The sequence below is a fragment of the Barbus barbus genome (assembly GCF_936440315.1).
Source record: "Barbus barbus genome assembly, chromosome: 28".
Lineage (NCBI taxonomy): Eukaryota > Metazoa > Chordata > Actinopteri > Cypriniformes > Cyprinidae > Barbus > Barbus barbus.
Window position 1 is genome coordinate 10,150,868 of NC_136756.1, and position 23,262 is coordinate 10,174,129.

Sequence of the window (23,262 nt, forward strand, 5' to 3'; positions counted from 1 at the left end):
GCTCCACGTATGGGCACCATCATGGGCGTTTACCTGCCATGTCTGCAGAACATCCTGGGGGTGATCCTGTTCCTCAGGATGACCTGGTTGGTGGGCGCTGGAGGTGTCTTGGGAACCTTCACCATTGTCTTCATGTGTTGCTCCACGGTCAGTCTGAAATGCACATACACTACAGGAGGCATGGGGATCCGGTATGCCAGTGGGTGGGACACACAAGCTCAAACACTCTACAAATATAGGCACACTATCCTTCAGATCTGAATGTACTTTACACCAACAGAAAGGTCTGTTCAGGCCTGGAAAGCAGAATTCTTTATTACCATTATGCAGCAAGAGCCCCAGAGACTCCCTCTCCAGAGCTTAGGGTTTCCTTTTACCCCTCTGCTCCTTTAACTGGAGACTACTTACAGTTATACAATCACTTTGTTGTAAGTCACTTTGGTGAGTGGGTTTGTGAGCATGCCTGACGGAGTTTCTGCCAAGAACATAAATGTAAATGCTTACATGAGGTGTTTGATTTCAGAGCTGTCAGTTTAGCACATGTCGCTCCTGCTGCTGGTGATTCTTGTGACGTGTGTGCGTGCGACGATTCTTGTGAGGGCCCTATGAAATACGCTTTATTTTTTCCTAGATACTGTGGGATTTTTTTCACCATTTTCATTTGCCATTTTTGTTTTGATGGAGTCCATTTTAATAATTAGATTAAGTGTTAATAATCAATAGGCATGTTTAAATACATAATCGTGAAACTTATTCAAAACAACAAATGTAAAAAACAATTTTTATTGTTTTATAGGGCCCATGAAATCTGTTTTAATTTTTCGCAAATTCTGATATATTTTTCTTAAATTCTGCATTTTCTGTTTGAATTTTTATTGATTCTGTTTTAAAGGTTTAATTCAGTTTTAATAATCAAAATGTGTGTCTAATTAATTGAATTAATAAAAATTTTACAATTTAATAATTTGTTACATTTTGTACAATACTAGGGCCCTATGAAATGTTTTTCTATTTATTTATTTATTTGAAAATGTGTTTTCTGTTTTAATTCATCTGTATTTGTCTATATTGGCATACATATATGTAATTAGTTAAAACATGGAAGAAAAATGTGTGATGTGTGAAATCTTACAAAATATATTTTTTATAATTTTATTATTATTATTGTTATGAGAAGTAATTTACAATAGAAATATTTTTGTCAGAAATTCTTCTAGTTAAACCAAACTTATATTTTGTTGGTTGTAGTTAAGACCTTTTTGTTCAAGATTATGTGTGTATCTGACGATACTTTTAAATCAAATCAAATGGTCAAATGCTGTTTATGTGACCCTTGGAGTTCATGTGTTCATATCCTCATATAATGAGACTCCAGATACTGAAAACAGCACATGTTCACACAGAGACAAACAGAACATATTCATTTCAGAAATCAGAAAGAGCTTTATTGCCAAGTGTGTTTACACACACAAGGGATTTGTCTTGGTGTTAGGAGCTTCCAGTACAAAAGTACAAACATAGTGCAGACAACATATAATTAAGGTAATAGAAACACTAATAATGAAGAGACAATAGATTATAAATAACAACAGTAATAAAAATATACATATTCACAGGTTCACATATTCTACACAGACTTTAAGCGCAGGTAAAATGGTGGGAGGGAGGGGGGTTGCAGGGGGGGGGTAGGCGTATGTGTGGAGTGCAGATCAGAGCGGGTGCTGGGTGTCAGTCTGGCCTTTTCAAATCAACAGTGAAACACATTCAGATCATCAGCCAATTGTTGATTCTCCACAGACTGTGGGGGTGGTGTCTTGTACTTGGTGATGTTCCTCAGACCAGTCCATACTGATGCTGGATTGTTGGCTGAAAGCTCTCTTCTCAGCTTTTCAGAGCAGTTCTTTTTAGCCACTCTGATCTCCTTTGTTAGTCTGTTCCTGGCCTGGTTATACAAGATTTTATCCCCACTTCTGTAAGCGTCCTCTTTGGCCTGACGAAGCTGTTTGAGTTTCCCAGTAAACCACGGTTTATCATTATTGAATGATAAGAATGTCCTGGTGGGGATGCACATATCCTCACAGAAACTGATATATGAAGTTACAGACTCTGTGAGCTCGTCCAGATCGGTGGCAGCAGCTTCAAAAACAGACCAATCAGTGAGAGAGTCCACTGTTTCATTAGTCCATCTTTTAACAGTTCTTAATATAGGTTTTACAGATTTAAGTTTCTGCCTGTAGGACGGAATAAGATGAGCCAAACAGTGATCAGAGAGTCCTAAAGCTGCTCGTGGGACAGAGTGATATGCGTCCTTTAACGCTGTGTAACAGTGATCCAGTATATTACTGGATCTATTACTGTATATTTAAATAGCAGTATTTTTGCAGTTTAATATTTACAAACACTAGTCCGTATAATTATTTGATTAAATGTTCAGAACTATTTTTTTATTTTTTTTCATCCTAAATTTTCCAGATTCCAAGTTACACAATTTTTTGACTGGATTCCTTGATTCTATCCATGTTTTCAGCATTACGAAAAGCATAGGCCCCTACGTGCGTGTTTTAATGCATTCTATGTGTGCTTGTGACACATATTAGTGAATATTTGCTGCAGTATTTTGTTTCAGCAGTATTATGTAAGTGAATGTGCAGTGTGGTCCCACTCTGAGCTCTTTCCCCTCCTGTCATATCTGTTTTAATATTGTTTGATATAAAAAAGCTGAAAGCTGTCCCTTCAGATTCTACCACCATAAATCCCCTATAATGCCCTTCTGACCCTGCCAAACCGCAGGAAACACACACAGAATAATTCTGCCTAGCCACACTCACAAGTCATTGTCACAAGATTTGCTTCGGTCCTGGCTGCTCTGGCAGTAAATGAATACTTACAAATAAATAATATTCTAGCTTCGTGTTTTAGAGTTTGAGTACATCAGATATCATACACGTTACATGAGTGTAAAAATGTATGTATGTATGTTAAAGTATGCTGCCATTCAAAAGAAATTTAGCAAAGAGGAAATTAAATTGATCAAATGTGACATTAAAGATATTTATAATATTACAAAAGATTTCTATTGCTTTTCATTAAAAAGAATCCTGTTAAAAAGTATCATGGTTTTTGCAGAAATAATTAGCAGCACAATTGTTTTCAACCTTGATAATAATCAGAAATGTTTCTTGAGCAGCAAATCAGCATATTAGAATGATTTCTAAAGGATCATGTGACACTGAAGACTGGAGTAATGATTCACAAAATTCAGCTTTGACTTGCAGGAGTAAATTACATATTCAAATATATTAGAATATTTTACATTTTAATATTATTTCACAATATTGCTGTGCTTTTTTGTGATCATAAGAGACTACTTTAAAAAAAAATCTTACACACCCCAAATTTTTTAAAAGTATTGTAATTGTTTTTTTTGTTTTTTTAATAATGACTGTTACCAAACAGGTTTCTCAAATTCTCATCCATCATTTGTATACATATAGCTCCACCTCAAACTCATGCCAATTGGTTGAGACAGTGTTACAGTGTTACAACATGCATTGCATGGACATTGTATGTAAGATTGTATATAATAATTTATAATGAAAATATTGACACTTTACAATAAAGTCTCATTTGTTAACATTGGTTAATGCATTTTCCTTACTTGAACTAACAATAAGCAATGTATTTGTTTAATACTCCCTGTCAGTGTTCGCTAATAAAATACAGTTGTTCATTGTTTGTTCATGTTACATTAAGTAATGTTAAGAGATACAACTTTTGATTTTAAAAATGTATTATGAAATGATGAAATTAATGTAAATAGTACAGAATTTAATGTTATTGTTGTTAACTAATGTTAACAAATGAAACTTTGTTGGTATTGCCAAAGTATTTAATCAACAAACAAACAAAAAACATACAATAATGGTACAATATAATTACAGAATTCATGTGTTTATGAAGGGCCTTCACTAAAAGTCAAGGGACCTGGGACAAAATTATTATCCCCCTATTTCCTTCAGATCAGTGAGTCACCTATACGGCTCTAAAAACCTCCCTCAACCGCACAATGTCTTAATGTACTCAAGGTTTCTTTTCTAATAAATACATTTTTCCTTCACGAGTGACTGGAGGACTTAGTGGGGGCCTCTTGTCTCTGTCACTTACTGTCCCATCTGTATTGATCATTATTTACTCTATTTCCAGACTTTGCTGACTGCTATCTCAATGAGTGCTATTGCCACCAATGGAGTTGTGCCAGGTGAGCAGAATTCAGCATGTTTGTGTTTGTGTGCAGATGCCCAGAGGACGGCCATCCTGTTGTTCTTCATGGGCAGTTAGCTATAGTGCACAGTTACAGCTCCCAACTGTGCTGAGATCAGCTCTGCATTCATATCTGTGTGGATGCATGTCTGTCTCTGTGTTTATTTGAAATAGCAGTAACCTGTAGATGTGCCTCTTGTTTTCAAGAAATTTCAAGAAAAGAAAAATATGATGATGGCGTGAAATGTTCTACTATGCATATGTCTAATGATATATTTGTTTGTGCACTTACAGCTGGAGGTTCATACTACATGATCTCTCGTTCACTGGGGCCGGAGTTTGGAGGGGCCGTTGGTATATGTTTCTTTCTGGGCACCACTTTTGCAGGAGCAATGTACATCCTAGGCTGCATTGAAATCCTGCTGGTACATTTTCATTGCTCTATATATATATATATAGCAGTCTTTCAGGAAATGATGCAAACTATAAATTACATTATTTAGCTTCAGTGTTATTTTAGTATCATTGAAATACTGAACGTTTTCATTAGTATTTTATTATAGTTTTTATAAACATTTCAATGTTTTTATTTATTTCATAAGTTTTAGTAGTTTAGTTGTGTTTTTGCCATTTTTATCTATTCATTTTTTATTTTTTTATATAATTTGATACATTTTTATGTCAGTTGTAGTTAGTTTAGTACATCAAGTAAAAATAAACAAAAATGAGAAATGTTGCTTTTGTAACTATGTAAAAAGTAAGTTTTATATTTTATTTCAAATAATGATTTTTTTTATTTTTTTTTATTTCAAGTAACAATTTTTCAGTTAACAATGATAACCATAATTCACATCTTTTTTCTTAAGTTTTTACAACAAAATAATGTGCATTTAAAAAATTATTTTATTTTAAAGTAACTTTTAATGTATACTCTGAATAAGTATTATTCACGGTTTTGATATTTGTATAGTACTTGTGCATTAATTTTGCACAACTTTAAAGGAATGGTTCATCCCAAAATGAAAATTCTATCTTCTTTAACTCACCTTTAACTCGTTGGTCATTCCAAACCTGAGTTTCTTTATTCTGTTGAACACACACAAAAAAGATATTTTGAAGGATGTTGGCCAAACAGTTGCTGGCAGCTTTTGACTTTCATAGCATGGGAGAAACAAAATACTATGGAAGTCTTTGTGAACCAAAAACTATTTAGTTACCAATATTCCTCAAAATATCTTCTTTTGTGTTCAGCACAATTTGTGTTTAGAACAAATTAAGGACTTGTAAATGATAACAAAATTTTCATTTATGGATGATCTATCCCTTTAACCACTGGAATCTTCTTCACTATTTAATTTAATTTCTTTCTCTTGAATTTTTTTCTAGATCTACATCGTGCCACCAGCTGCCATATTCAAGATGGATGGTCTGGAGGGAGCAGAGGCTGAGGCAGCGCTGTTGAATAACATGCGTGTGTACGGTACCATCGTGCTCTCCTTCATGGCTTTAGTCGTCTTTGTCGGTGTGAAGTATGTCAACAAGTTGGCCCTTGTGTTCCTCGCCTGTGTCATTCTCTCCATTCTCGCTGTCTACGCTGGCGTCATCAAGACCTCTTTTGACCCCCCTGACTTTCCGTAAGTAGAATTTGAATGTTTCTTTAGGGTACAGAATACATTTCAGGAGTGACTATAATCACACAGCCCTTATCCTGTGTAGGGTGTGTGTGCTCGGGAACCGAACTCTTGTGTCAAAGGGATTTGACATTTGTGCCAAGACCATTGAGCGAGGCAATGCCACAGTCACCACCAAGCTTTGGAGAGCCTTCTGTGACTCTGAGTTCCTGAACGCCACCTGCGACGAGTACTTCACCAACAACAACATCAGTCAGATCCAGGGAATCCCTGGAATCACCAGTGGCATCCTGGCAGGTTAGAAATCCCCAACACTCACATTGATACTTTCATATTCATCACCACATTTTACAATTTCAAATAATACTTGAATAGTTTACTTTTTAAAATAAATACTGTTCTTTTGAAATTTCGGTTCAATAAGGAATCCTAAAATAAATATTTCCACAAAAATGAAGCAGCACAGTTTTCAACACTGATGATAATAAGAAATGTTTCTTGAGCAGCAATATTAGCAATCAGCATATTATAATGATTTCTGAAGGATCATGTGGCACTGAAGACTGGAGTAATGATGCTGAAAATTCAGCTTTGCCTCTCAGGAATAAATTACATTTAAAATACAATTACTTTGTGATTATAAATCTTTAAAAAATAAAAATTAAATGTAAAGTTCAAAATTAATGTACTCTTTTATTTTTCTTCACAGAAAACCTCTTCAGCACCTTTATGGAGAAAAATACGATATTAGAGAAGCGAGGTCTATCAGCAGTACTCGACCCTGAGGCCCCAGAAACCAACAGTAACCGATACGTCCTGTCTGATATCACCAGCTTCTTCACCCTGCTGGTTGGCATCTACTTCCCCTCTGTCACAGGTCAGTATAACAGTTGGAGTAGGGGAAATTATTCATGTCTTTATTATGTTTATCATGGCCATTTTTAAAATATATGGTCATAGTAATTTGAATCGTATGCTTTCGTCTTTTTTTAAATTCAGTAAAAACAAGTAAAAAGGTCATTTTTTGTTCTCGTAATATCTGTTCTCATAATATCCCTTCAACCCAGGCAGAACCTGACCCACAAACAGCAGTGTTTCTAGATATAATATATACAGTATGTGTGTGTCACAGGTATCATGGCTGGTTCAAACCGTTCTGGTGACCTGCAGGACGCTCAGAAGTCCATCCCTATTGGTACCATCCTGGCCATCATAACCACCTCCTTCATCTGTATCCTTTACTCCGAAGGCAATAAACTGCTCCAGCTTTGCAGAAAAAAATGACCTGTGACTTTCACACAATGCAGAACTGCACATCTTGGAATGTACAGAATACGGTGTAATTGGATATCCAGGAAACGACAGTGATAAAATCATAAGACTTGATGTTTCCATCTGTGGGAAAATAGCTGAAATAGGGTGAATGCCTTTTTGCTGCTTTGTGTCGTTCTCCTAAATTTTTGCTCTCGCAGACATGTCTAGTGTGATTCTGTTTGGAGCCTGTGTGGACGGAGTCGTTTTGAGGGACAAGTGAGTCTGGAGCTCTATTTTAGATTCACGTTGGATTCAGTATAGACTCCAAATGAATTGAAAATTAAGTGGGCACTTTTCAGCTCAGCTGAATAATTAACAAAAAATGTGTATGTGTGTGTGTGGTCTGGGTAAACCTTGCGTTACAGGACATTTTTTGGTCTCCATGAGGAAACAAGCTGATCAATCATACACAATGAAGTTTTTTGAAAATCTAAAAATGCAGTAGGTTTAGGTCTAGGGTTGGTGAATTGTAGGGCGATAAAAAATACAGTTTATACAGTATAAAAACCATTATGCCAATGGAATGTCCCCGTAAAGTACCCAACTGTGTCTGTGTGTGTATGTATTATTTATATACTAATATAGCATTTATTCATATTTAGAATTACCTTTTATTTTTATATTTTCAGTTTTCACTTTCATTTTAATTTGTTTTATTTTATTTTATTTTTTATTTTTTTTAGCTTTTGTCATTTATTACTTTTTGTTAAAATATTTCTATTTAGCTTTATTAGTTTATTAGTTTTATTTTCAGTTAATTGCCAAGGCAGCATTTTTAATTTCCTTTTGTTTCATCTGATATTTTCATTTGATTTTACTTCAGCCTTATTTCATTTGAACAAAAATGCGTTTAATACTATTACTTAACAGTAATAACACAGTTCTAGGCAGTTCTAGTTTAAGATCAGTGATTTTGTTATATGCTTTTGTCATTTTTGTTAGTTTTTGTTAAAATAATTCTATTTAGCTTTCATTTATTATTTATTTATTTAAATTTTTAGTTTTAGTATTTTTAATATTTAAACTTGAACAAACTTTGTCAGCTAATTGCCAAGAGAAAATTTCAAATTTTCTTTGAAGTTTTCATGTAATATTTATATTATTATCTTATTTCAGCATTTTCAATTAACGAAAATTATAGATTGAAGATTTTTTAAATATTATCAGTTAACAATAATAACACTCTTCTACAAATATAGATTTCAGTTTATGTGTAGAAGTTTTATTTATTTTTATTTTAGTTTAATTTTAGTATTTCAACTTTTGTCATATTTCCAATTGTCTTTTAAGTTTTCAAAGAAAAATAATTGTTGATACTATTGCAATATAAACAATAACAACACTGCTTTAAACACCCAGATTTGGGGAAGGTGTCAACGGTAACTTGGTTATTGGCACCCTGGCATGGCCCTCGCCCTGGGTCATTGTGTTCGGCTCGTTCTTCTCCACCTGTGGGGCAGGGCTTCAGAGTTTGACTGGAGCGCCCCGTCTCCTTCAGGCTATCGCCCGAGACGGCATCATTCCTTTCCTCAGGGTACATATCTACATTTGACCTCTACCTATCTCTCTGTTGATGCTTCCATACTTGATCATACTAAGTGATCATACTAACTTGATCATATTCTGTATTTGACAGGTGTTTGGTCATGGCAAAGCTAACGGTGAACCTACATGGGCTCTCCTCCTGACGGCCTGCATCTGTGAGATTGGCATCCTCATCGCCTCCCTGGATGCAGTCGCTCCCATTCTGTCCATGTAAATAACACTCCCCCCAAAATACACAGCGCACCTCATTCTTTATGAATCCCAGAGAAACAACAGCAATAAACTGTCTCTATTGCTGTAATAAAACTTCTCCACTGTGCTGAATAGCCTCTTTTCTAAAAGCCTGTTCTTCAATAACTCCTAAACTTATTTACAGGTATATAGCACAATAAAATACCATTAATTCAGCACTTTGTATTTGCTAACACTACATTACCCCTTATAACCTTTGCTGATATGCATTACAAATGTACAGATGATAAAAGTATGGACTTTGTCATGCTTTGGGTTTTTTTTTTTTTTTTTTTGCTGCTGACTGACAAAAAAGAGTCTTTGATTTCAAAACAGATCTGGACAAAGTGGTCTAATATAATTATGAGCATAAAATCCAGAATAATTGAATTCATAAATATTCAACACCTTTAATATGACACACATAAATGATCACTAATGCAGCCCATTGGTTTTTAAAGGCAAGGTAGTTAAATGGCGATCACTCGTGTAAAGTCAAGAAGCTTCAATTAAGGGGTCAACATCTGGCACGAGCCAGTTAGTCCCCGCTGGTAGATGCCATAACTGCACGATTTGGCTGCAAAAAGCATCATAATCCACTGATGGCCTTTCATTCATCCAAGTATCTTCCAGCCTATCCTCAAGTATGCTTTCTTTAATTGTATTATTATTTTAATATATTATTTCAAACTATGATAAATTATTTAAAAAATATATTACTTTTCTTTTTGATATAAATTATTATAAAACATTATCTAAAATATTATATATTATTGAGTTTGTGAAAGGATTGAGTTTGAGTTTATGAGTTCATTTTATTATATTAGCCTTTTGAAATATCATAGCATTTTGAAATATATAGAACAATTTTCTTATTTCAGAATATTTTATTGAATGATATTATTATTATTTTAAAATTGAAAATTTACTTTTAAATAGGAAACAAAAATAAAAATCTGCTGTCGAAATGCTGATTAAATGTGACCCTGGACCACAAAACCAGTCTTAAGTAGCATGAGTATATTTGTAGCAATAGCCAAAAATACATTGTATGGGTCAAAATTATCGATTTTTCTTTAATGCCAAAAATCATTAGGATATTAAGTAAAGATCATGTTCAATGAAGATATTTTGTAAATTTCCCACTGTAAATATATCAAAGATTAATTTTTGTTTAGCAATATGTATTGCTTAGAACTTCATTTGGACAACTTTAAGGTGATTTTCTCAGTATTTAGATTTTTTTGCACCCTCAGATTCCAGATTTTCAAATAGACGGCCAAATATTGTCATATCCTAACAAAACCATACATTAATGGAAGGCTTATTTATTCAGTTTTCAGATGATGTATAAATCTTAAATTTAAAAAAAAAAGGACCCTCATGACTGGTTTTGTGGTCCACAGTCACAAATAGTAAACACTAATGCAAACTAATCTATGTTTAGTAACTATAATAAAAGCTGGCCGCTGTGTTTTCGGTTTGACATAGAATATTATATAAGTAAATAAATACATACTGTACATACATAAATGCATAAATAGTGGTTCAATACTGAAAAACAAAACATGAAACCTATTTATATATATGTCTCTTTATTACATATGCAGATGAGTTTTTAATCTGTTTTCCCCACAGGTTCTTCCTGATGTGCTACATGTTTGTAAATCTGGCCTGTGCGCTGCAGACGCTCCTCAGGACCCCGAACTGGCGGCCGCGCTTTAAATTCTACCACTGGTACAAACACACACAAACACCTGGTCCCTTAGGTTTGTGTCACTGAACAGAAAGCGTATTTGTTCACAAAATTACTGGTTTGAGGGGTTGAAAGTTGAAAGTTTAAAATGAAGGCAAACAGATATCACACCACATAGATAAGTCCTTCCACCACTAAGATCATTATCATTACTACAATAAACACAGCTGACATTAAAATCACAACTGGACAAAAGAGCATGAGATGGCCTGTGATCTCTCTCCAGGGCTCTGTCACTCTTGGGCATGAGCTTGTGTCTTACCCTGATGTTCCTCTGCTCCTGGTACTACGCCATTGTTGCCATGGTAATCGCCAGCTGTATCTACAAGTACATTGAATTCTGCGGGTAAGCAAATCTATAAATAACTTTATTGTCACTTTTAATAACAATTCAGTGCATTCTTGCTAAATAAAAGTATTAATTAAAAACATTGTTTTGACCCCAAAGAGTTCAGTTTGATTAGCTTGACAACATCTTTCAGTATCTATTAATGTTAAATGTATAAACCTTTCTTTATTTTTTTATTTCTTGTTAAAAATAGTGATGTGAATAGAATAAAATAATTGTACAGTAATATCCTGATTTCAGACTTCAAAAAGCTGAATAAAACAGTTATATCATCAAATTATTCTGTTAAACATTTGTAATATCTAAAAGTTATAACTTGAGCATAGTTTGAACACCCGATCCATAGAAAATCGAATTACCAAATGTTTATTTTGTCTTTGTAGGGCAGAGAAAGAGTGGGGCGATGGGATTCGTGGCATCTCTCTGAGTGCCGCCCGCTATGCTCTGATGCGGCTGGAGGAAGGTCCTCCTCACACTAAAAACTGGAGGTCAGTGACTGATCAGTAACATGCCTCTTCACACAGCATTAACGTATTACATGCAGTGTATGGTTGCCACATCAAATTATATTCATCCAAAATATTGAGAATGTATTTTACACATTTTTTTCAAATGTTATCAATCTTCCAGGCCCCAGATTCTGGTGCTTATGAGTCTGGATGCAGAGCAGAACGTAGAGCAGCCTCGACTGCTGTCGCTGACCAATCAGCTGAAAGCAGGCAAAGGCTTGACCATCGTGGGAGCATGTGTGGAGGGCACCTACTTAAACAACCAACCACAGGCGCAGAAAGGAGACCAAGTACGCTCACACACACACACACACACACACACACACAGGATCAAAGCTGTGCTCCTGAAGAAATTAGACACTAATAAGCTCCATCTCTCTCAGTCTCTAAGGAAGCTGATGGAGGTCGAGAAGGTGAAGGGATTTAGTCAGGTTGTGATCTCTTCTAACCTGCGGGACGCCACCTCACATCTCATCCAGGCTGGAGGTCTTGGTGGCCTCCGTCACAACACGGTTCTGGTCAGCTTCCCTAAGAACTGGAAACTGGCTGAGGAGCACCACCGTTGCAGGAACTTCATTGGTAAGACAAAAGATGAGACATAGAGTTGGATTAGTTTGAACAGTGTGACAAAAAGCACAGCCTCTGATATCTAGTCAATTAACTTTTTTACTCATGTTTTCATGACTTTTGTTGCAGCGTAGCTTTACTGCTTGATATATTATCAAGCAGTAAAGCTATATGCTCACACAAAAGATTGTAAACTGCCTGTTATAAGCAATGATATAGACTGCATAGATATCTATATAGATGAATATTAACTACTTACATGTCTATGACTAGGGCTGCACAATTAATCAAAATAACATTCATTTTGTTGATATAAATTAATGTGTTTTGGTTGATTTAGTGATGCATTTATTTGAATTAAACCAGCAAATTTAGATGTTACATAGTGTTGTTACATGTTTTTTAGTGTACTGTGCTTTTACACATGAACAGCATATGATCCGCCAGATGCAAACTGTCCATCTTTGCATCCGTTCTAATTTTAGGCTGCTTTGACATGCATTTGGGAGTGAAACCTGCAACAACCATCTTCCCAAACTTGTAATGAGTAGCGTGTATCAACAAAAGAGAAGCTTTAAGGGCTCCCTGCAGTTTGTCATCCACTTAAAAGTTTAACAGTTTAAATTTTGAAGATAATTAAAACAGAAAAGATAATTGTTTACAGTAAATAAATTAAAACAGCCATGCATATTTAATATATTTAAACAGCACTAATTTAAATACAAGTACTTTTTTTTTTGAAGGCCATAAATTGTAATTTTACATTTGTAATTTAAAATTAAATTATTATTATTATCATATTTTTTCTTAAATACTTGATTTACAGTGAAATATTAAAATAGCAATTCTTGAAGTATTACAGTAGTAGTTCTTGTTTTGTTTTGATGTAGTGTTTTTATATTATTATGTAGTAATAATAATTATTATTTTATAACCATTTTGATATATACTGAACAAATTGTGCAATTATTTTTAATCACAATTAGATTTTTTTTCTCAAGTAGCCCTGTGCATTAGTTTATTAGTTGTATTGAGTTTACTGTTATTTCCCCACAGAGGTTGTTAGGGAGACCACTGCAGCTCACTTGGCCTTGCTGGTGCCGAAGAACATCTCTGCATATCCATCAAACGGAGAGCGCTTCACTGAGGGCCACATCGACGTGTGGTGGATTGTCCATGATGGAGGCATGCTCATGCTCCTTCCCTTCCTTCTGCGCCATCACAAGGTACTGTTAATGGAGTGATCAGATCAGTGTTGCAGCAAAGGTTTTATTATTGATGGAAGATAATAGTACTTCACTTGTGGACAAGAACCGTATAGCTCTTATCTAAACTCTATTGGGCGGTTTCCCAGACAGAGATTAAGCCTAGTCCTAGACTAAAATGGCCCTTTAAACCAGAGTAACAGAAATCTGCTTTCTCTATCATGGTTTTAAATAGTTTTAGACTTAGTCTAGACCAGATTTTAATAGGCTAATTTCCTGGAGGAAAACTAGAGCTACTTCAGGACTAAATTGAGGCTTAAATTAAACCTACCAGGAGGCAGGTTTAACTTCGGATTAAGGTTGTTTCCAATCTTTATGTATCAAAATTATTGGTACCCTTGGTAGAAATGAACAAAGAAGCCAGTGAAAATCAATGTGAACTGTTAATCATTTTGATCTTTTATTTAAAAAATAAGTAAGTAATTAAATAAATAAAAATTCAACCAAGTAAAATGGAAGGGATTGGAAATTTCATTATGAAAATTAGTTTTTCTCTAATACACATTGGCCACAAGTAATGGCATCCTTTTATTCAATACTTTTTGCAACCTCCTTTTGCCAGTTTAACAGCTATGAGTCTCTACTATAATGCCTGATGAGTTTGGAGAATACCTGACAAGAGATCAGAGACCATCTCTCCAGATCCTTCAGATTCCCGGCTCCATGCTGATACCCTCTCCTCTTCAGTTTTCTATAGGGTTTAGGTCAGAGAACCTGGACGGCCATGGCAGAACCTTCATTTTGTGCTCAGTGAACTAGTTTTGTGTTGATTTTAATGCTCCTTTTGGATCATTGTTCTGTTGGAAGATCCAACCTTGGCCCATTATAAGGATCTCTGATCCCAAGACTCAACTATTTTCTGCAAATCTCCTGCTGTGATCCTTGGAGAGTCTTTGGCCACTCAAACTATCCTCCTCACGTTGCATTAAGACAATATAGACACATACAATATACTGTAGGTAGATTTGTAACATTTCCTGTTGATTGGAACTCCTTAATTATTGTCCTAATGGTGGAAATGAAAATGTTCAATGATCTTTTCTTTTTTCTCTGTTTTTCTCGAATATAATTCTGACCATGACTCTCTCTCTCACTCCATCATCTCAATGAGATGATTACTACACTGGATAATGTGGATGATTACTTCAACTGTAGGTGTGGAGGAAGTGCAAGATGCGTATCTTCACTGTGGCTCAGATGGACGACAACAGCATTCAGATGAAGAAAGACCTGATGACGTTCCTCTATCATCTGCGATTTGATGCTGAGGTGGAGGTGGTTGAAATGGTGAGAAACCAACACACACTGCCTTCACACACACAGATACTGACAACCATCGTTCTAACCTGTACTTTTATTTACTTCAAGCATGACAGCGACATTTCGGCCTACACCTACGAAAAGACCCTGGTGATGGAGCAGCGGTCGCAGATCCTGAAGGAGATGCACCTGACCAAGAACGAGCGTGAGAGAGAGGTATTATGGGGAAAAAACAACACTTTAGCATACTCAAAAAAATACTATGGAGGTCAGAGGAGAATAAAATTTGTTTGGTTACCCACGTTCTTCAAAATACCAAAATACAGAAAATCATACATGTTCCACAACTTGAGAGAGAGTAAATGATGACAGAATTCTCATATTTGGGTGAACTAGTCCTATAAGTGAATGCTTTTTTGAAAGCTTCTTAAGTAGTACCTTATTACATGTTTTTATATCATTTCATAATTACTTCAAAATTGTCTTTGAAATGGTGTATACTGACAAATGTACTGACAAGCATTTATAGTAACTAAAATATGATTTAAAGTAATTTCTACTTAAAAATCTAAATCATGCATTTCAATATATTTGTAATTATACATTTGTAATAAAGTTGCAATTGAGTACATTTACAATATAATAACTTTAAATGTAATATTAAATAACAAACTACAGTTAAAAGTATAATCATGTACTTTACATGTGCTTTAGTGTATAGTGTTTTTAAAGCATGACAAAAGAATAATAAAACAATGATTCAAAATCTATTTGAAAGTAATTTGACATTATTACACTTGACATTTGATTATTACATTATTAGATCTGACATTATATTAAGTGCACTTAAAAGTCTACTTAAGTGTGTTAATAAACAGTCCTGAAAATGTACTGTCTTTAAGTACACTTAAGTGGCTTTTTATTTCATTCATATATTTTCTGTAAGTATAATTATATACTTATATACTACTTTTTATATATTGTAGTGTATATTAGTCAAGATACACTACAAGTGCACATTCAATACAGTTAAGCTCACTTCTTTTACACAAGGTTTACTCATCTACAAACACCATTTATTAATTTGTATAATTGAAGCTGTGAAAGATACATTGATTTTTACAAGGGTAAACGAAATTTGTGAAAGTCACAAGTTCATCCAAAAATAAAACTTCTGTCATCATGCTGATGCAAACCTGTGACTTTCTTTTGTTAGTGGAACACAAAAGGAAACATTATGAAATGTATATGTACAGTAGATAAAGAAGAAATGCTGCTTGGCCAATCAAGCTGTAAAGAACTGTAAATCAATTAACAGTATAAATCTGATAGTTTGAATCAGTCTAACAGCTCTGACGTTGTCTCTTCAGATTCAGAGCATCACAGACGTGTCCCGTGGCTCTATACGGCGAAAGAACCCTTCAAACCTGCACCCCCAGAGGAGTATCGCTGAGGAGTCTGTGGGAGGAAATGATGAAGAGAAATCTGAAGAGGAGGTAGCTGCTGTCTCTCACTTTGTTCTCTGTGCTATTATCCATCATGTGACTTTGTGCTTGTTTTCCATTTGAGCTAATCACGCCCTTCTTCCTTCTGGACGATTAGATGATAGCACGGACCTATCAGCCATGAAGATAGCATCTCTTTATCACTTTCTATTTTCACCCTTCTCTCTCTTCTCTCAGTCATTATCTACTAGAAAATCATTCTCTTCTTGTTAACACCTGGCAGTGCGTCTCTCTCCCCCTTTCTATTTTTTCTTTATCCTTCTGAGAAAAGAAGGTTACCAGAAAAGCTACAATTCTCACTTTTTTGTCCCTCTCTACCCTCTCACTCTTTTTACCTTTCTCTTAGTCTGTCCGTGTCTCCCGTCCTCGACAGGTTCAGCTCATTCAGGGAAAAAATGCAACCCCCACCCCAACTAGCCCCACCTCCCCTACCGCTCCCACACCAATGGCCATGAGCCCCGGAGAGGAGCTGCAGATGACCTGGACGGACGATACGGAGAAGCTCAATAACCCAGCAGTGGCCAACCCTGAAAGCATAAAGGATCTGTTCAACATGAAACCGTGAGTCAAGATAATGACGGTCTGTACTGAGAATGTATAGTATCAGGTGAATACGAAAGCTTTTAACCAATCAGAAATGAGATTTAAGTTATTAAGGAAATGTTTAGTCAATCAACGTATTATTCTGTTAGTTGAGGGTAGGGATGTAACGGTATGAAAATTTCTAATCACGATTATAGTGACCAAAATTATCACGGTTATCAGTATTATCACGGTATTGTTAAAATGTGCTGGAGATGTTCAAAAAGTACCGAAACATAAATCACTTCAAGTTTCATACTTAAAAATCAACAAACAGCAAATAAAATGACTTTTTGTTTGCATAATCACTAAAACAATAACATTACCAGTGAGGTCTGGACTTTAAATGACAATTTGACTGACAACAGTTTAATAGCATGTTCAAATAAATAATGTAAATGTTCAAATAAAGCTTTGAAAAAGTTTAACATAAAGGTAGACCACACATTTCAGCCTTTAAAGAAAAGGGTTAAATTAAAATGATAATTAATAAATGATTATATGTATTTTATCTGCTCCATAAATAATCCTATATAGCATATCTGAATTGTTTAAATGTACATAAGTTTGTTTTTCATCAACCGGTTAAAATTTACAGCAGGTCATGCAAATTTGGTCAATTTTTTGGCCAGACAGTAACTGCACACAGGCTGAATGTAAATAAGTGTCTGTAAATCTACTCTCTGGCAGCAGGTGGCGCTTTATACGGAAAAGCTGAATTACAGCTGATTCCTGTGAACTCCGCGAACACTTCCTTTAGGTTTTACATGGAGCTAAGATGAAAACAAAATGCCATCGAATTGTTTCTGAAGACAGTCAGATCCTTCAGAGGTACATTCATATGATTAATTCATTGATATATTAATTTGTGTAATTCCCTTAGCACTCTTTTAAAACCTCCCAGCTTTTCCGCCCTATTTTCACTCAGAACGAAACTACTCTGCTGCTGTGCGCACGTGAGACTGTTACTGAAAACTCTGCTTTATGCCGGACAGTATTTATTTATCGCGAGTTGTTTAAATCACGGTAATCGAATACGGTTTTAATGATAATTAAAATATGAAACGGTAATACTAACCGCGGGGAATTTTATCATGATTTATCGTCAAACCGGTAATCGTTACATCCCTAGTTGAGGGTGTGATCAAACGTGATTGACTAACAAAGATGTTAGTCAAACCTTTGCATAAAGTTGCATTGACACTGATTTTGACAACAAAACAACAGGATAAGATGTTTTGCTTATTAAACATCTTACTATGGAACACCAGATCATTGTATTGACACTTTAATTGAACAAAACTTAATTACAGCCCCACAGAGATGTGCAAGAGCTATTTTCAATGTCACATATTTCCACTGAGCATTGTGCATTGATTAGTGTACATCGATCTGTTAGTTGGATGTATAGCAAAGCTTACAATGAAAGATATAATGAAAGGAAAATAGCAGTAATTTTTCTCATGATAAATAGTATACATTTAAATAATTATTAATTTTATAATTTATTTAAATTATATATTTATAATCTAAATCATTTTTGTTATATATTTATATATAATTATTATTTCATATTTATTTTATTAAAATAAAAATATATAAAACATATACATTATGTAAAAAATCCGTTTGACAATGTAATTTTTATAGCTGTTTTTTTTTTCTTGCATATTTGCAGCAAGCATCAGTAATGTAAGTTAAACTCTACTCTGAAACAGAAACACTTTCATCATCATTAGATTTATTGTAGCAATTGCATTCGTTTCAGTTGCTTAGCTCATTTAGGAAAAAGAAAAACAGTGAGAATCGTTTTTGACACCTGACACACACGCAAAAAAAAAAAAAAATCAGCGAGACATGACACAAAAGTATGGAAGCAGAATAATGACAATAGTTTTTGAAACATAAAGCATGCTGAATTCCACAAATCGAAAAAAAAAGATGCATTGCAATTAACAGTGCTTGCATTTTAATGCCTTGTATTTCCGGGGCTTGCATTTTTAGGTCCTGAAATTGAACCGATTTCTGAGGGAAACAGCGTGAAACATTGCACGTTAGTTCATATTCCACATCTGCTTCACTGTGTATATAGTTGGCATAATCATCAGTAAAGTGTGTTCTGAGATCTGAGGTCTTGTATCACTGTATTAGTTATATCACTGAGGCGGTTACGCGTCATCGGGGAATCCTGGAGTGTGACGGGGAACCCCAGTATTACAGCACAGTCACACAAGCCATGATACAAAGTTACAGAAACTAAGCAACCGAAATAAAGATTAAAAAATCATCAATGCATGATGATCATCAGCTGGAGATCATGCATCGGTGCTCTACTGCTATTCCTGCGGGACCCAGATGTGCACCGCTGAATTTTCTGCCGAATTTTAACCACTGAATTTGTGGCAGCGAATTCTGAAAGTGAAATAAAATGACCGAAATATGTTGAATATTATACATCGCATTTTTAAACAGACTGAATATTTTGGAAATTAATTCTGTAAGGTGAATATGAATTTTTAATAATGAAAATGTGTGTGAAATATTTAGAATTGAAATATTCACAGTTTAAATAAACAACTTTGTTCAATTTCAGGACCTAAAAATGCAAGCCCCGGAAATACAAGGCATTAAAATGCAAGCACTGTTAATTGCAATGCATCTTTTTCTTCGATTTGTGGAATTCAGCATGCTTTATGTTTCAAAAACTATTGTCATTATTCTGCTTCCATACAAAAGCTAAAGATATTTGTCTTATGTGTATAAAAAACATCCAACCTACTGATAGTTTTAACTTGATCAATAATCATCTGAGATATATTGCTGTCCATACTTTTGGTACATCTCTATATTTGAACTTATGGTTAAAGTCGAATTTGTACTGTTACTGTATTTGTGTTGTTCTCTGTTCGTTGTGTTGTTCACTGTTATTTTCCTTCGCTTATGCCCCAGGGAATGGGAAAACCTGTGAGTACACTTTTAAGATAACACTAATGCTACTTCATTTGATACCCTTAGATTGTTTTAAAATATGGTGCACTTAATTATCACATATAAATGTGTGCTTCACCTCTGCTAAATATGTAGTAATATAACGAAACCTCACACTCACAAAAACATCTTTGCAATATGGTGTTTCATACAGGAACCAGTCCAACGTCAGACGCATGCACCATGCACAGAAACTCAATGAGGTCATTGTGAAGAAGTCACAAGAAGCTAAACTAGTCCTGCTAAACATGCCTGGACCACCTAAGAACCGCACTGGAGAAGAGACCTGTATCCTTTTTTCATCTAAATATAAGACTTCAGACTTTTTTACAGTGAAGTTATTTTGTGCTGTCATGTAAATATGAATGTCTACCCAATCTCATTAAAGTGTGTATAAATAGTACGCCAAATCAAAATGAAAACGTGTGGTATTGATATAGAAAAATGGCGTGTATATGCTACGCGATGGGTAAGATTAGGGTTGTGGTGTAGATGCGTATCATATGTACACGAAAACTGCGTATCATATGTACGCCAACAAATTTTTTATAATATGTACGCCAAAGTCCACTTTTGCATATCAATGCCACAAATTTTCATTTTTATTTGGCGTACTATTTACATGCATTTTCATGAGACTGGGCTGTGAATGTTTGCCTCTTAACTTCATTCACAGACATGGAGTTCCTCGAGGTCTTGACCGAGGGTCTCAACAGGGTCCTCCTCGTGCGTGGAGGTGGACGTGAGGTCATCACTATCTACTCTTGAGGGGCTCAGCTCAACCACCAAATATTCCTCACCCCTCATCCCTAACTGCATAGATGGAATGTCCCAGTAACCCCAACCCGCACCATGAGCAATAATGCCCCAGCACATATCAGATGACTTTGCACTACATAGTCTAAAAAGACACCAGCTTAGTAGATGTCACTTCTCCCACATGATTAAGTTTTATCCCTCTATCTCTCTTATTGGCTCAGTTCTCAACTCAACAGCTTATGTCACACACAGATCAGTAAATGATTGAGATGGTCTTTTCTGACTAATTTCCAAAAGCTCATGTTCTCCAGTGGCACCTGACCAAATGTTAAGTGTATCATAACAACACTTTTAAGGGACAGTCGCACTAGATTTGAAACATGCAAAACAACTTTATTTTTGGTATTTTTGGTTCAAAACAGTCTATTTTAAATGTCAAAATGTGGCATTTGTTCTGATTTATCCAGCTTTCTTTAATAGTTTGTTTTTATCTAAACTTGTATTGCACTGCCTTTCAAAAGGTTCGGGTTAGTAAGATTTGAAAATGTTTTTGAAAGTGTGCTATGCTTACCAAGGCTGCACTTATTTGATGGAGAAAAAAAACTGTAGTATTTTGAAGTATAAGTACTATTTAAAATAACCGTTTTCTATTTGAATATATTTTAAAATGTAATTTATTCCTGATGCAAAGCTGAAGTTTTTGCATCATTACTCCAGTCTTCAGTGTCACATGATCCTTCAGAAATCATTCTGATATGCTGATTTTCTGCTTTAAAAAAAATACTATCATTATTATCAATGTTAAAAACAGTTGTGCTGCCTAATATTTTTATGGAAACAGGATCATGTTTTTCAGAATACTTTGATGAATAGAAAGTTCAAAAGAACAGCGTTTTTTTCAGTCATTTGCTTAAAGTCCTTGAAAAATAAAAGTGTTAATTAAAAAAAAAAATCTCTCCAACGCCAAACCTTTGAATGGTAGTGTATATAGAACAAGATTGTGAAAAATCCCTAAACTGAGAGTATCATTATGATATTTAAATCTTCTATTGATCAAACATTGTATAGATATTCGAACAGGCAGCTCAAAATCCACCAGATTGTTATTCTTCTGTGTTTGTTTGCATGTGAATGAAAGTATGGAAGGGAATGAAAGTCAAAATCTAGTGTGACCTTCCCTTTATGCTTTATATTTTGTCCCTATACTGTCTCTCCATTGTTTCATTACTTGTCATAGGGTAAAGAGTGGAATCTTTCTTTGTTGAAAACAAGTCTTCCAGTGTACCACGTAAATGTCCGAGGTGTGTTTTTACACCAAGGACAGAATTGACCAGGGTTTAATGTGAGCCAGGTGTAAGCACTTCTGGATCAATGACTATCAGCTTTGCCCTTGACCATCTGCATGTCCTCCGACTACATCGGCCCTTTAAGAGTCATATATATTGTACAATATGAGAGGGCTGGACCGTGTGTGTGTTTGCACATGAGTAGATTCAAAGGGGTTTTATAATATAGAAGAGGGTCTAAAGGCTGTGTTCCTTTCACAAATATGTTCACTTAAAATATCATCACCAGACATGAATTATATTGCTCAGTCACACGTGTACAGACTGTGAAGAAAGTCTAAACAGAACTGCTATATAATGGAAAACCCATACACAGTTCAAATATCCCATGAAAATATAATCCTGAATAATCTCATTTAATAGTAGAATCACATATATATTAAGGGAATGTAAATAGAAAACAATTAGTATTTATATTTCAAATATTTATTTACAAAGAAAATTATTTATTCATCCAGCAATTTCTGATTGATTGTAAACATGGAAACACATGGTATTTACTTCTCTTGCCAAATCATTAAATATAAACCGTGCCATATGAGAATAAAAAAAAAGCAAACAAATTTTCGCATTTTCATATACAAGAAACGGATAGTGCTGGGTCACGACATTAAAACATATCATGCGTCTGATATTACCAGTTGCTTTATAAAGCAGATGCAGTTTTATCATCCTTTTTCACCAAATCTAATTTGTGAACAAAAGCATATTTTAACTGCATAGTATTTTAAAACCATATCTAATATTTGTCATGAATGTTTAAAATTTTCATTTATTTTTTACATTTGTAAAGACTACACTAATTTGCTACATTTAAGCAGCATCTGTGAGCGACTGAGGCAGACTGTTCAATTCACGAGCACGAGCATATTATTTAGTTCATGTGTGGTAGAAATAGAAAGACATTTATCTAAAAAAAATAAAAAAAGATTTTATTTTTTTGTAAAATCGCAACGATGAAAAACGGAATATATTAGATTACTGAATATACTAGTAAAATATCGTCTTGTGTAACTGTGAGACTTAAAAAAGGAAAATAACTAACTATATGTTTTAAAATTTCAAATCAAATTGTGCCGAGGTTGCTGCTACCGTCATTAAAATGTAAATAGATTGCACTCCCCCAAAACATAAGACTGAAAATAAACAAAAAAAATGCAATATTTATAGATTTTTTGCATTTAAATCAAAAGCGTATTACATTCAGACACCCAAATTAGCTAGAAGTAATTTTTCACGTGTTGTTTAACAGGGTTTGGAGTTCTACAACTCCGAGACAGGAAGTACTTTACTGGCAAAACGTCTCAGATGGTTTGTCAAAATGCCACCATCAGTCTGTCCTAATACTGCTCAAGCATACCTCATACATTATCATGGCAAAGTTCACACTTTGTA

General features: G+C 34.7%; 2 protein-coding genes across 4 annotated transcripts in view; one reads left to right on the plus strand and one right to left on the minus strand.

Annotated features, from left to right (window-relative positions):
* The window catches only part of slc12a5b (solute carrier family 12 member 5b), a 58,382-nt gene extending 35,609 nt beyond the window's left edge, over positions 1-22,773 (plus strand). Inside the window, exons 4-26 of the mRNA XM_079383082.1 lie at positions 1-147; positions 4,204-4,258; positions 4,555-4,685; positions 5,647-5,894; positions 5,977-6,188; positions 6,601-6,768; positions 7,024-7,122; positions 7,364-7,421; positions 8,565-8,739; positions 8,842-8,960; positions 10,620-10,718; positions 10,964-11,083; positions 11,470-11,574; positions 11,717-11,885; positions 11,979-12,174; positions 13,219-13,388; positions 14,583-14,714; positions 14,796-14,903; positions 16,058-16,183; positions 16,539-16,753; positions 19,724-19,738; positions 19,917-20,050; positions 20,439-22,773. Of these exons, the coding sequence (XP_079239208.1) occupies positions 1-147; positions 4,204-4,258; positions 4,555-4,685; positions 5,647-5,894; positions 5,977-6,188; positions 6,601-6,768; positions 7,024-7,122; positions 7,364-7,421; positions 8,565-8,739; positions 8,842-8,960; positions 10,620-10,718; positions 10,964-11,083; positions 11,470-11,574; positions 11,717-11,885; positions 11,979-12,174; positions 13,219-13,388; positions 14,583-14,714; positions 14,796-14,903; positions 16,058-16,183; positions 16,539-16,753; positions 19,724-19,738; positions 19,917-20,050; positions 20,439-20,530 (3,093 nt within the window). The 3' untranslated portion in view covers positions 20,531-22,773. The remainder of the gene's footprint in view (positions 148-4,203; positions 4,259-4,554; positions 4,686-5,646; positions 5,895-5,976; positions 6,189-6,600; positions 6,769-7,023; positions 7,123-7,363; positions 7,422-8,564; positions 8,740-8,841; positions 8,961-10,619; positions 10,719-10,963; positions 11,084-11,469; positions 11,575-11,716; positions 11,886-11,978; positions 12,175-13,218; positions 13,389-14,582; positions 14,715-14,795; positions 14,904-16,057; positions 16,184-16,538; positions 16,754-19,723; positions 19,739-19,916; positions 20,051-20,438) is intronic.
* LOC306848491 (MAP kinase-activated protein kinase 2-like) overlaps positions 1-23,262 on the minus strand; it is a 458,467-nt gene that overhangs the window by 71,667 nt on the left and 363,538 nt on the right. The window lies entirely within an intron of this gene.